This window comes from Physeter macrocephalus, chromosome 2, assembly GCF_002837175.3.
Source record: "Physeter macrocephalus isolate SW-GA chromosome 2, ASM283717v5, whole genome shotgun sequence".
In the NCBI taxonomy this organism is placed as follows: domain Eukaryota; kingdom Metazoa; phylum Chordata; class Mammalia; order Artiodactyla; family Physeteridae; genus Physeter; species Physeter macrocephalus.
The window spans coordinates 46,091,027-46,105,884 of record NC_041215.1 but is presented as its reverse complement, the minus strand read 5'-3'; the positions used below and the strand labels follow the sequence as shown (position 1 = coordinate 46,105,884).

General features: G+C 39.5%; 1 protein-coding gene across 1 annotated transcript in view; it reads left to right on the top strand.

Annotated features, from left to right (window-relative positions):
* The window catches only part of NXPH2 (neurexophilin 2), a 107,560-nt gene extending 93,470 nt beyond the window's left edge, over positions 1–14,090 (top strand). Inside the window, exon 2 of the mRNA XM_024122387.1 lies at positions 12,833–14,090. Within this exon, the coding sequence (XP_023978155.1) occupies positions 12,833–13,576 (744 nt within the window). The 3' untranslated portion in view covers positions 13,577–14,090. The remainder of the gene's footprint in view (positions 1–12,832) is intronic.
* The last annotated feature ends 768 nt before the right edge of the window (positions 14,091–14,858 follow it).

The window sequence follows — 14,858 nt, the reverse complement described above, 5'->3', positions numbered from 1 at the left end:
GAGTATAATTGTGTTACATTGTGTTAGTTTCTGCTGTATAACAAAGTGAATCAGCTATACGTATAAATACACCCCCATTACCCTCCCTCTTGCATCTCCCTCCCACCCACCTTATCCCACCCCTCTAGTAGGTCACAAAGCACTCAGCTAATCTCCCTGTGCTATGCGGCTGCTTCCCACTAGCAATCTAGTTTATATTTGGTAGTGTGTACATGTCCATGCCACTCTCTCACTTCGTCCCAGCTTAATGTTGTTGCATTTAATGTTGTCCCAGAGGTCTCTTATGCTGTCTTCATTTCTTTTCATTCTTTTTTCTTTATTCTGTTCTGCAGCAGTGAATTCCACCATTCTGTCTTCCAGGTCACTTATCTGTTCTTCTGCCTCAGTTATTCTGCTATTGATTCCTTCTAGTGTAGTTTTCATTTCAGTTATTGTATTGTTTATCTCTGTTTGTTTGTTCTTTAATTCTTCTAAGTCTTTGTTAAACATTCCTTGCATCTTCTCGATTTTTCCCTCCATTCTTTTTCCGAGGTCCTGGATCATCTTCACTATCAGTATTCTGAATTCTTTTTCTGGAAGGTTGCCTATCTCCACTTCATTTAGTTGTTTTTCTGGGATTTCATCTTGTTCCTTCATCTGGTACATAGCCCTCTGCCTTTTCATCTTGTCTCTTTTTCTGTGAATGTGGTTTTTGTTCCACAGGCTGCAGGATTGTAGTTCTTCTTGCTTCTGCTGTCTGCCCTCTGTCCTCAATTCTTTTCATTCTTTTTTCTTTATTCTGCTCTGTGGTAGTTATTGCCACTATTTTATCTTCCAGGTCACTTATCCATTCTTCTGCCTCAGTTATACTGCTATTAATTCCTTCTAGAGAATTTTTAATTTCATTGATTGTGTTGTTCATCATTGTTTGTTTGCTCTTTAGTTCTTCTAGGTCCTTGTTAAACGTTTCTTGTATTTTCCCCATTCTATTTCTAGAGAATTTTTAATTTCATTGATTGTGTTGTTCATCATTGGTTGTTTGCTCTTTAGTTCTTCTATGTCCTTGTTAAACGTTTCTTGTATTTTCTCCATTCTATTTCCAAGATTTTGGATCATCTTTACTCTATTACTCTGAATTCTTTTTTCAGGTAGGCTGCCTATTTCCTCTTCATTTGTTTGGTCTGGTGGGTTTTTACCTTGCTCCTTCATCTGCTGCATATTTCTCTGTCTTCTCATTTTGCTTAACTTACTGTGTTTGGGGTCTCCTTTTGACAGGCTGCACGTTCATAGTTCCCGTTGTTTTTGGTGTCTGCCCCCAGTTGGTAAGGTTGGTTCAGTGGGTTGTGTAGGCTTCCTTGTGGAGGGGACTGGTGCCTGTGTTCTGGTGGATGAGGCTGGCTCTTGTCCTTCTGGTGGGCAGGACTGCGTCCAGTGGTGTGTTTTGAAGTGTCCCTGAACTTACTATGATTTTACGCAGCCTGTCTGCTAATGGGTGGGTTGTGTTTCTGTCTTGCTAGTTGTTTGGCATAGGGTGTCCAACACTGGAGCTTGCTGGTCCTTGGGTGGAGCTAGGTCTTAACGTTGAGACGGAGATCTCTGGGAGAGCTCTGGCCGATTGATATTACGTGGGGCCAGGAGGTCTCTGGTGTTCCAGGGTCCTGAACTCGGCTCTCCACATCAGAGGCTCAGGCCTGACACCTGGCTGGAGCCCCAAGACCCTCTCAGCCACATGGCTTAGAAGAAAAGGGAGAAAAAAAAAAAAGAAAGAAAGGAAAAAAAATTGTTTTTAATTAAATAAAATAAAGTTATTAAAATAAAAAGTTAAAAAATATATTATTATAATAAAAAATAAAAGTAATTTTTTAAAAAAGAGAGAGCAACCAAACCAATAAACAAATCCACCAATGACAACAAGTGCTAAAATCTAAACTAAGACAAACATATAAATCAGAAACTAGTCAGTCGCATACAGCAAACCCCAAGTCTATAGCTGCTCCCAAAGTCCACCGCCTCAATTTTGGGATAAGTCGTTGTCTATTCAGGTATTCCACAGACGCAGGGTACATCAAGTTGATTGTGGAGATTTAATCTGCTGCTCCTGAGGCTGCTGGGAGAGATTTCCCTTTCTCTTCTTTGTTCCCACAGCTCCTGGGGTTCAGCTTTGGTCTTGGCCCTGCCTCTGCATGTAGGTCACCCTCTGGCATCTGTTCTTTGTCCAGACAGGAGGGGGTTAAAGGAGCGGCTGTTTAGGGGGCTCTGGCTCACTCAGGCTGCGGGGGAGGGAGGATTATGGAATGAGGGGCGAGCCTGCGGCAGCAGAGGCCAACATAACATTGCAACAGCCTGAGGCGCGCCATGTGTTCTCCCCCGGACGTTGTCCCTGGATCCCTGGCAGTGGCGGGCTGCACAGGCTCCCAGGAGGGGAGGTGTGGAGAGTGACTTGTGCTCGCGCACACAGGCTTCTTGGTGGCTGCTGCAGCAGCCTTAGCGTCTCATGCCCGTCTCTGGGGTCTGCACTGATATCCGTGGCTCACGCCCATCTCTGAAGCTCATTTAGGCGGTGGTCTGAATCTCCTCTCCTTGTGCACCCTGAAGCAATGGTCTCTTGCCTCTTCGGCAGCTCCAGACTTCTCCCGGCCTCCCTCCCGGCTAGCCGTGGAGCACTAACCTCTTCAGGCTGTGTTCACGCCGCCAACCCCAATCCTCTCCCTGCGATCCGACCGAAGCCCGAGCCTCAGCTCCCAGCCTCCGCCCGCCCCGGCGGGTGAGCAGACAAGCCTCTCGGGCTGGTGAGTGCTGGTCGGCACCGATCCTCTTTGCAGGAATCTCTCCGCTTTGCCCTCCGCAACCTGTTGCTGCTCTCTCCTCCGCGGCTCCAAAGCTTCCTCCCTCCGCCACCCGCCGTCCCCGCCCATGAAGGGGCTTCTAGTGTGTGGAAACCTTTCCTCCTTCACGGCTCCCTCCCACTGGTGCAGGTCCCGTCCGTATTCTCTCGACTCTGTTTTTTCTTTTTTCTTTTGCCCTACCCAGGTACGTGGGGAGTTTCTTGCCTTTTGGGAAATCTGAGGTCTTCTGCTAACGTTCAGTAGGTGTTCTGTAGGAGTTGTTCCACATGTAGATGTATTTCTGATGTATTTGTGGTGAGAAAGGTGATCTCCACGTCTTACTCCTCCGTCATCTTTAAAGTCCTCTCTACCTTTCATTTAGAGCATTCATCAGTTCTTGTGAAAATCATAGACATTAGCCAGATTTGTTGACTATTTGCATATCTTAACACACCTATAAACATAAAGACAAACCTACATTATTTCAAAATATTGTTATTTACCCAGAACATACTTGGTTCATTATCAAGAAGCATTAATATATATTGTAATAATTATGTAGGATAATAGAAAAGTGTTACACCACAATTATGGCAAAGGTCTGACTGTCCTAGAACCCCAAAAATATCTATTATTACCTTCAACAGCTCTTAGGAGGTTTAAGGGTGAAACACAAAGCCTGCTAAGGTTGCCACCCCCAAGCACAAGACCTCCAAGTAAGGCATTTAGCACTGACTGAAACTTGGAGCGTATTTATTGTTAAAAGAAATGGACATGTGCTTTAAATTATAAGATAAATAAGTTCTGAACATCTAACGTACAGCATGGTGACTGTAATTGATAATACTGTATTGTATAATTGAAATTTACTAAGAACCCTATCTTAAGGGTTCTCACCAAAAAAAAGAAAAGAAAAAAGGTAGCTGTGTGAAGGGATGGATGTGTTACTTAAATTACTTGACAGTAGGAATCCTCTCACAATGTAAGCATATAAGAAATCATCATGTTGTACAGTCTAAATATATTACTATTTCATTTGTCAATTATACCTCAGTAAAGCTGGAAAAGAAAAGAAGAAATGAGTGTTTCACTAGGAAAAATATAACTGTTGTCTTACATTGTTATCACACTCTCATTAATAATTACAAACAAATCAATGTACGATTTGGAACAAGATGAAAAGAAATATAAATACCAAGATTGATTCATTTTCTTGTCACTGATTCATTCATTTTCAACAATCAACTAGTATATCTTGGGTTTCATTTCTCTATAAGGAATAAAGATATTAATTTCTCAATTCTGTTCACCCCCTGCCCGTTGCCTCCCTTTATTAGGACTAGTGCTCCCTGCCTGATATATCTATCTGTTCATAGACAGATGATAGATAGATAGATAGATAGATAGATAGATATAGACATATATACACATATTTCCAGGCCCTTATGATGACTATATATCAGTGGGATGTTATTTATAATTATATATGTAATGTTCTTTTTCCCCAATCTTCTGCAAATCGCATGAAGACAGGCACTGCATTTGCCCTGTTTAGCAGTGTGTTCCCAGGGCCCAGAGCACAGGTGCTGAACCTGGAAGGCATTTGATGGATACATGTTGAATCAGTGATTAAAAATGAATGCATTCAAAAGGTACACGCACCCCAATGTTCACTGCAGCACTATTTACAATAGCCAAGACATGGCAACAACCTAAATGTACATCGACAGATGAATGGATAAAGAAGATGTGGTACATATATGCAATGGAATACTACTCAGGCATAAAAAAGAATGAAATAATGCCATTTGCAGCAACATAGATGGGCCTAGATATTACCACACTAAGTGAAGTAAGTCAGACAGAGAAAGACAAATATCATATGATATCACTTACATGTGGAATCTAAAGTATGACACAAATGAACTTATTTACAAAACAGACACAGACTCACAAACATAGGAAACAAACTTATGGTTACCAAAGAGGAACAGGGAGAGGGATAAATTAGGAGCTTGGGGTTAACAGATACACACTACTATATGTAAAATAGATAAACAACAAGGTCTTACTGTATAGTACAGGAAACCATAATCAATATCTTGTAATAAACCTATAATGGAAAAGAATCTGAAAAATTATATGTATATATATGTATATATGTGTGTATGTATATATATATAACTGAATCACTTTGCTGTATACCTGAAACTAACACAGTATTATAAATCAACTATAATTTAATTTTTTAAAAAAAGAAAATAAATGAACACATGCATTTGTGACCAAGGTTCCCGGCCGCCCCACTTCTCCCCTGGACTACAGAACTCACCTCCTTACAGGTGTTCCTGCCCCTGGACCCACCTCACTCTAGCTCATTTCCTACCTCAGAGCCTCCTTCGTCTACTTGAAGTGCAACTCCAACCTTTCCTTTTCACCATTTAACTTTTGAGAAGACCAGGCTCAGGAAGGCACATGGCTTGCACAAGACGATGGGACCTAAGTGACAGTACCAGTTTTCCATCCCAGGGTTCCTGACTCCAACTCCTTCCAGGAAATCAAAGCATTACTGCTTCCATTGCTTGCTTTTTCCTGCTTTGGTTTTTACCTGTTCTGATTGAGTTCATCACCCCTGCTTCTTTCATTCATTCCTTCACTCTTAGAACAATCTTTTACTTACGGAAATTCAGCCACTGCAGGATGTGCCAACTGATTCTTTTCTGCAATGCACAGATTTGATTGGGACACTCCACTTTTTCTCTCAGTCCAATAATTTGCAAGTGCCATGTGGGAGTACCGTAGAACTCATAGGATTGCAGGCAAAGATAAAAATCAGTGGAGCCATAAACTTACTCCTGCAAAAATAAAAGTGGGAATGTTTCTAAACTGTTTGAGGTTTCCCACTTTCTTAAACAAGGTGTATTAAGTTCATCCAGTCTCTGGAGCTGTATTTCGAAGCAGTGAGCTTGAAGAGCTAAGCTTCAACTACTTAGGAAATTGAAGCATCTCCTTCAACTTCCTGGTGCTGTGTAAGTGAAGAGTCGATAGGGGCTAAATATACGTGTCAATTAGAATTGCTAAACCCCAGACTGGGACAACACGGCTGGTCTTGATATTTCATCCACAGGTGTTTCTTCAAATAATAAATAAAAAATAATACCTGTTAGAATAGAGCTATTGAACTGATAATGGCATGGTATACATTGAATGGAATTTGAACCCCAGAAGCTCACATTTTAAATGCCCTTCATTTCCTTTCTATTACTCATGGATGTAGACAAATCTCCTCCCCCTCTTCTTCCCCTGCCCCCCACAGTTTAGGACCCATCCCTACATGCAGCGACAAGGAAGAAGCAAAGCTATCACAATGAGGGACATATAGAAGATGGTTATCCCATAATTACAGCAAAGGTCTGTCTCAGATGCCAAGGGAAATCAAGCAGTGGTCATGGTCCTGCAGCACCCAGCTTACTATGAATGTAGAACTCTGCTTTGTGAGGCTCTCTTTCCTTAGCTCCATTCCCCTTTGTAAACAGACCTGCAAAGAAAGCCCCACATAAATGTTGATACTGACTCATTGGATGTATAGAGTCAAGTAAGATGGAGCTCCAAAACTGAGAAAAGGTACATTTGAATCTAATATGTTAAGCAAGTAATTCCAACTCCATGTGAGATATTTATAGACTAAGCTCTTTATTGAATTATCAAAATGGGCCCCATTTTTAAGAAATAAATACTAAATAAAATAAAATTGCAATAATAATAACTGATGATGACAGATATACTTGTAGCACATAAGAGTGCCAGAATAATTTATGAATAGTGTAGGATTTCCTAAACAACTCTGAGGTTATTTGAGATAATTCAGTGATGTGGTAAAGGGTTATAAATTGAAATGCTTGAGAGTTCCTGACATTTTAAAAAAATCAATCCTAAACCAAGTGCCACTGAATTAAATGTAAATTAAACTAAGCTTATGATAACAAAAATGTACAAGCCTTGTGAAAATTCTGAAAGCAAAACTTAAAAAAGAAATCTTCCCTACCTAAGCCAGAGATTAACAACAGTGATTAAGTCACGCTGCTAGCATGTACCCTTGAGATGAAGTTATGAAAACGGCACCCTACTTCTGTATTCTTCCTCCTCAAGGCCCAGTCTAATCATGAGAAAAACATCAGACAAACTCAAATTGAAAGGCATTCTACAAAATGCCTAACCAGTGTTCCCTGAAACATTCAAGGTAATCAAAAACAAGGAACGACAAAGAAATGGTCACAGCCAAGACAAGCCTAAAAATTCATGATGACCAAATGTCATGTGGGACCCTAGATGGCATCCTGGAGCAGATAAAGGACATTAAGGAAAAACTAAAGAAATCTGAATAAAGTATGGACTTTAGTTAATAATAAGGTATAAGCATTGGATCATTAGTTGTGACAAGTGTGATATGTAAGATGTTAACAGTATAGGAAACTGGGTACAGGGTATATGGTAACTCTTTGTACCACACAACTTTTCTGTAAACTAAAACTATTCTAAAATAAAATGTTTATTGAAAAATACATAACAAATATAGTTGAAAAAAAAGAACTTCTGGTATAGTATTTGCAAAGGAAGATGCTTTTTAGTTTATAAATTATTTCCGTAATTTGTGACAGTTCTCACATCTGCTACTATAAAATTCATTGCACCCTCTCTGCCTCTTGGAAAAAAATGCATTTAATTATCAGTGAAATTCAACTCCAGCCTGTTATGATGAATGATTTGAACCTGTCAGCTTCTTTTCCCCCCTAAAAACAAAAGAACTGAAATGAAATACAGTCTTCTTCCTCTATTTCCTTCCTTCCACCTGCTTCATTTAATTGATGAAGGTTTGAGGTTTTATTAATCTTTTTGAGCTCCTCTCTAAGATGCAGAAAAAGCTAATATGATATCATTGTATCTAGCTAATGTGTGTGCTTTGTGAAATTGATACACCCTGCCAAGACATAAATTACTTAAGCTTTGATAAATGTGTTGAAATCAGGGAATGTTCAAACAGATAAAGCACAGCAATTCCTCTTTTTCTCCCTTTTTTAAACTCCATTTTCTGCATGCCGTTAAATGTTTTTGCATTATTATTGTAATATGGTGGGACAAAAGATAGCAGTGATACTGATATTAGCACAGGAAGCCCCAGCAAGTACAAAAGTAATGGGGGATACAGCTTTGTGTTTTGCAGATAACATCTAACAACCTTGCCTTGGACAGAGTGGTTTGCTCAGAACCACCTACGGTCCTCTCCCAGCATGCTGTATCACCGAAATTGTCTATATAGGAATGAGGGCACCTGCCAGACACATTGTACTTTCAGATCCTTTGCTGACTCATTTGGTAGGTTGGAATCAAAGATCCACAAACACATTTTGTTGGCAAAAAGAGCTCACCTGTCCCTGTGATATGGATATGACTCAGATGTCAGCGAGACTGGAAACACGAGGAAGCATTTGATTGATGTTCTGGGGTTGAGAAGGTCAATTTCTACTCGTTAATGTATCATATGGCACTGAACAAGTTGCTTGATTAACCACTAATCAGTTTCCTGGAGACCGGAGAATCCATATAATCCTTTGAAAACAATTCTTGGATAGGAGGCATGGGACTACCCTTTGGACCATGCAAGAGCCAGCAGTCACTGAATGCCTTTTGCAAGAGATTGGGCTCAGTTAATTTCTATCCATTCTTTTTCTTTTTTTTTTGGCTGCGTCGGGTCTTAGTTGCAGCACGTGGGATCTTTGTTGAGGCCTGCAGAATCTTTCCTTGCAGCATGGGCTCTGTAGTTGGCGGCACGCGGGCTCTCTCATTGAAGCATGCAAGCTAAGTAGTTGTGGCACAAGGGCTTAGTTAGTTGCCCCGCATCATGTGGGATCCTAGTTCCCCAACCAGGGATAGAACCTGCATCCCCTGCAGTGGAAGGCAGATTCTTTACCACTGGACCACCAGGGAAGTCTCCATGCATTCTTTTATTTAGTCCTTACAATCAACCAGCAAAGGACATAAAGGTGAGAAAATTTGGGCTCACATCAAATACTTCAAGCTAAGGGGGTGATGAGGTCATCAGGCACCAAACCCTATGCTTTTTCCACCATGCTGCTTTCATATTGGGAGTTATGGATGAGTGCAGGCAGGGTTGTGGTTGACCCAAACCCCAGTTGTCCCTGGTTAGGTCTTTTGAGGTGAAGCATGAGCCCTGCGGACTTTGGTCACACAACTGTCTTTGTAGACCTGTTTAGGAGAGGGTGCCCTCTCAGCAGTGATGCATGCCTTTAAGAAAATGTTCCAGGGAGAAGGCTGAACAAGTTACACCAAAGGGAGAGGAAGTTGGGAGAGGAGGTACAATTGTTGGCTTTTTAAGATAACTAGAAATATATTTACCCTTTTAATTATACTCTTCTACCAATAAATCATCATCCAATAGTTTTTTTAAATTTGGGTTTAGATTTGGAAACCAGTACTTGTAAGAACCGTCCATGCATTTTAGAGTAAAAAACAGATGAAGTTATATACAGCTTTTCTCACCTTGTTTAATGTTATCAAAGCAAGTGACAAATGTGATGGTCTAGGGCAAAGCAAAAAAACTAAAAGATACATCCATCTACTTTTTTTGTCGAAGGAACTGTCAGTGATTGTTTTTCATTGGAACAGAGAACAATTATAGATCTGTGCTTAATAGTTAAATTTGTTTATTTTTATATAGGCCAACCTTAAAATCAAGGGCTCCTTGAGCAGGTTTGAACCTGAAGAGTATTGTGTTAGAATATATTTTTTAGGAATCAAATTTCATTTTAAATTCTCATCTGGAGAATTTTTCTGAAGAATTGAAGAGCCTTTCTAAAAGCAAATAATCATATCTAACGTATCTGTTTGATAAGCTTAGTTTTTTTTTTTTTACACTCATATTTCTTTAGGATGAGTCACATATGTTTGGGTCAAGTTGCTACACCATGTTACTACAAAGAAAATCTTCAGTTTTTTTAAAAGTCAATAAATGACTTTTTGAGTAATTATTATCGACTAGTCTCAGAACCATCACATCAGAAGTCCAAGAGATAAGAGAAGAATCTCATAATATCTATCTCATAAGGGGGCCCATCATGTATTCTAAAATACACTAATACCAGTTAACTTGAGACTCTACATGATTGAAGACTTCTTGTTGAACAATGGGTTCAATGTTGGTAGGTTTTCAATAATAGAAAAGGAAGGAGAAAAATCAGGCAAAGGACTAAATCAAGAAAAATGATCCAGGCAGAAAAAACTCAGGAAAATGTGTAGTGTAAAACCAACATTTTAAGAAAAAAAGAGAGCATGTTTCTCCTGGTAGTGAAGAGTGTTGTATACTTGTAAGCGAAAAAATATTTTTGAACGGAAAATGGATCTTAATTCTGCTAATAAAGTATTCATCAGGAGCATGGTGTGTAAAAGTAAGAATTGAGATTTTGGCAAGCTAACAGGGGAAATTTACCCTATGAAAGAGGGAAAGGAAGGCAGGAGCGAGGGAAGAAGTTAGGAAGTTGTACAAATAGGGGAGTTGAGATCAGGAAGTAAAGGAGAAGCTCTTGAGTACCAGAGATTCTCAGGAACGGTAGTTGTGACTGTCAGCAATGACCAAGCAAGGCACATCTCATGAAATACTGGAAACAGGCAAAAAATAGATAATAGACAGCAAGAATCATAATCAGAGAGAAGAGAAATTGGACCTTGATCAGCAAGGGGTTTCTTATCTGCCCATGTGTCCTTGAACGTCTCCCTGGAGAGAGAACAGGACAAGTCACTTGGACCAGGTTGCATCAGTTCTCAGGAAACTCAAGTCATATCTGGAGCGTGTACTGACCTTCATGGGCTGTATGACCAGTTGATCTGAATGAGGTTTTGTGCACATTATAATTAATAAGAGTGTTCAAAGACAGAAAGCTAGTTACAGTATCAGAAATACCCAGAATATTTTGAGCCAGAAATCCTGAGTAATGATCCCTCTTTTCCTAGTGAATATGCCAGCCCTTTAATGCCAGGAGAGAGAAAGAAGCATCAACTCAGGATGCTTCAGGATCCTGAAGCATCACTTACACACTCACACACTTACACATCACTCAGGATGTGTAAGCCCCTAAGAAGAGGTAGTACGGATTTAGGTTTTCAAAACAGTAAGAACATGCAGCATGCAGTTTGACAAACCTCAGTAATTTAAGTAAAGAGAAAAGAATTTCTAAAAATACCAGACCTGAGTGGGGGAAAGCCTTCGGGAAGTTAATCAAAGGGACCAATACATTATTATGTGCTCCCTCCCCACCAAAGCAAAAAAAGGAAAAATCTACACATATATTTAAGTCCTTGGACTCCTCTCTAAAGTGTTTGGGTACAAGCTATAGGTGAAAACACTTCTCACAAAACTCTATTAGAACTTAAAACTTTTATGAATATATAAAATGTAACCTCATATTATTAAACTCTACCATGTAGTTAAGTGCAATATTAATAATCCAAGCTTTTTTTTTCAAAATTGTATTGAAAGCAATAATTTTTGTAACAATCTGAGACTGGTTTTACCAGGTGCTTTGCCAAGTTTGAAAGGGTTGGGGAAACTACGTAAACACAGCCCCACTTCTTTCTCATCCTTTTCATCTTGTTGACAGTTTTCCAGAGAATCATTACCAGAGTGGTTTGTGCCATTCGAGATAAGAGGCTGTCTGTGTTTCCACTAGAAACCTCTATTTTCCAGACTTCATAACTCATCCATAAATATTCACTCCAGGCAACAGTTTCATATATTATGATTCTGTCCCTCAAAATTCATATTGACTTAGCTAAATGATTTTTAGAAATCATGAGGACTCTTACACTACAAAAAGAATAAGAAAAATCAAATGCAAATAAAGTGCTATGTTTCAGTGGGTATGATTTGAGTCAAAATACTGTGGAATCCATAAAATACATGCACATGACTCTTTCCTGGCAATCCTATCTTTCAGGGTATTATTCAGTTGTAACAAAATTTAATTTATCAACAATAGGTCTATTAATTAATTCAAAATGTACATTTCCAATTTATTTCTGTTTCTATAAAGGCAACTAAATTTGAAATTATATTTTTTCAACTAAAACTTTTGTAGAACTTCCTATTCACGCTACTTTTCGTTACAGAATTTGAAGTCGAATTATATCAGAAGTTATGAAATTATATGACATAAGCTTTGAATACAATAATACCCTTAGTATCTGCAAAATTATTTTAAGAGTCTTATCAATATCTTATATTCAGGTGGTTTCTAGCTCCATGGTAGAAACCTCAGCATTCTAGAGTTGTTTTCTACCTAAAATAAAGATCTTACAAATTTAATGTTTTTATGAAATAAGAGACCAAAATATACTATTTCCCCCAGTCTGGGAAGATAGAATTGTAAAGATTAGGGAACAGAGACTAAAACCACATCAACCCATTAAAATGAAATACAATCAACCCTTGATATCCATGGGGGATTGGTTTCAGGATCCCCTTGGATACCAAAATCCAGGCCCTTACATAAAATAGTTTAGTATTTTCATGTAACCTATGCACATCCTCCTGTATATTTTAAATCATCTCTAGATTACTTATAATACCTAATACAATGTAAATAGTTGCCAGAGTATGACAAATTCAATTTTGCTTTTTGGAAATCTCTGGCTGGGGGCGGGAGTGTTGGAGGGGGTTTTTGTTTGTTTTTAACTTAATTCAGTGTTGGTCGAATCCACTGGATTCAGAACCTGCAGATACAAAGAGCCAACTGTACTCTCTTCTTGATCTCATCATTTCCATTTTCGTACTCATGGATTTACATTGCTTGAATTAAATGGTCGTCTTGTTACACTGTGGAGCCCAGCTGTGTGTGTGAAATGCTATTTAGCAGGAATTGAAATAAATTACAAAAATTAACCTGGTGCTTTGGCTTTGGTATGTGTGCACTCAAAGCCTAACCTAAAGTGTGTTTCTCTTTCTTCTTTTCGAACAGCTATTTTGTGACAGTAAAAAGGTGGTGCATGCCACAGAAGGGCTGGATTGGGAAGACAAAGATGCTGCGGGGACACTGGTGGGAAACGTGGTACACTCAAGGATCATCAATCCTCTGCGCCTGTTTGTTAAACAGTCTCCAGTCCCCAAGGCCGGACACTTGGCGTATGCGGACAGCTTGGAGAACTTTTGGGATTGGCTAACCAACATCACGGAGGTTCAGGAGCCCTTGGCAAGAACTAAACGGAGGCCAATAGTGAAAACGGGAAAATTTAAGAAAATGTTTGGATGGGGCGACTTCCATTCCAACATTAAAACTGTTAAGCTCAACCTCCTCATCACGGGGAAAATCGTTGACCATGGAAATGGAACCTTCAGTGTTTATTTCCGACATAATTCCACAGGCCTAGGCAATGTTTCAGTGAGTTTGGTACCCCCCTCCAAAGTGGTGGAATTTGAAGTTTCCCCGCAGTCTACCTTGGAGACCAAGGAATCCAAATCTTTCAATTGTCGCATCGAGTATGAAAAAACAGATCGGGCGAAGAAGACTGCCCTGTGCAACTTCGACCCGTCCAAGATCTGCTACCAGGAGCAGACTCAGAGCCACGTTTCCTGGTTGTGTTCCAAGCCCTTCAAAGTCATTTGCATCTACATTGCCTTTTACAGTGTTGATTATAAACTTGTGCAAAAGGTCTGTCCTGACTACAATTACCATAGTGAGACTCCATACTTATCTTCTGGCTGAATCTTTCTACAGCCAATAGAAAGGAAGGACAAATATATATTCACTTAGAATGACCAAGAACCAAGCCCAGCTCTTCATGGTAAAGGATCCCTTTTGTTTCTGGCAGTGAACCTTCATTCCCTATAAGGTTTTCAAACTTAAAAGAAAAAGAAACATCTTTAGATGTGAATTGTGTTTGTTTCGATCATAAGTACCTGAATCTAAAGAGTAAAACTGTGTATGAAGCCATCGCTCTCACATAGGATGGCTAAGTCCTCCAGGTATTGTTTCTCTAAGAGTCGATGGTAGCAACATGTAACAGGAAAGAACCAAATTATGCATGTGATGAACATTGCTCTTGAAATGAGCCTGCCTTTGAAGTATGTTTTGGAAGATTACCTTAAAAATAGCAGATTCAGTAAAGCAACTGAAAAGATTGTATTTGGTAGATGAATCGCATTTCTGACATTGAATTCTTTTTTTTATTGTTGTCTTTTCTCCCACATCTGTGCTGTTACTGATATGAGAGATGAAGGGGTAAAATTTGTTTCAAAACTCATGTGTGAAGTTACAGTGCCACAGTGGAACAAAATACATAATTATCTGAGCTAGAATTGAGTGGAGTGGGGTTTAAGCACTTAGCCCTGGTTTGGTCACCATCCTCAGGATTCTCATGTGAGTAGTAACATTAATGTATTAAGAAAGCAAATCTGGATATATTGTAAGTCAGTTCAACAATAATGACGATCAGGATGTTTTTAGATTGTTTTGTCAAATTCAGTGCTGTGAGGTGGTCAAAAATATCATAAATCTGTATTCACCCTTTAACCTCATTCTATTCATTTGAGAGTATGATTTTTATATACACGAGTACAACAACTCTTAAATTGAGAGAAAGTGATTGTTTCCTAGGCTAGAATGGGAACGAAATTGGAATTAGAAGGAGGAAATTCCGGGATGATATATTCATTATTTCTAGTCTCTTAGATTAAGTTCTCCTTGCATTTAATTATTTACATGAGGGATCAAATTGTGGAAATAAAGAGTATATTTAAACATTGCTAATTATTATTAAGTGTTAATAACCAAGATGCATGATTCACCAGTCTTTTTTTTAACGGAGCACAGGCTCCAGACGCGCAGGCTCAGCGGCCATGGCTCACGGGCCCAGCCGCTCCGTGGCATGTGGGATCTTCCCGCACCGGGGCATGAACCTGTGTGCCTTGCATCGGCAGGCGGACTCTCAACCACTGCGCCACCAGGGAGGCCCCGATTCGCCACTCTTTTGAGATGACTTCCTAGT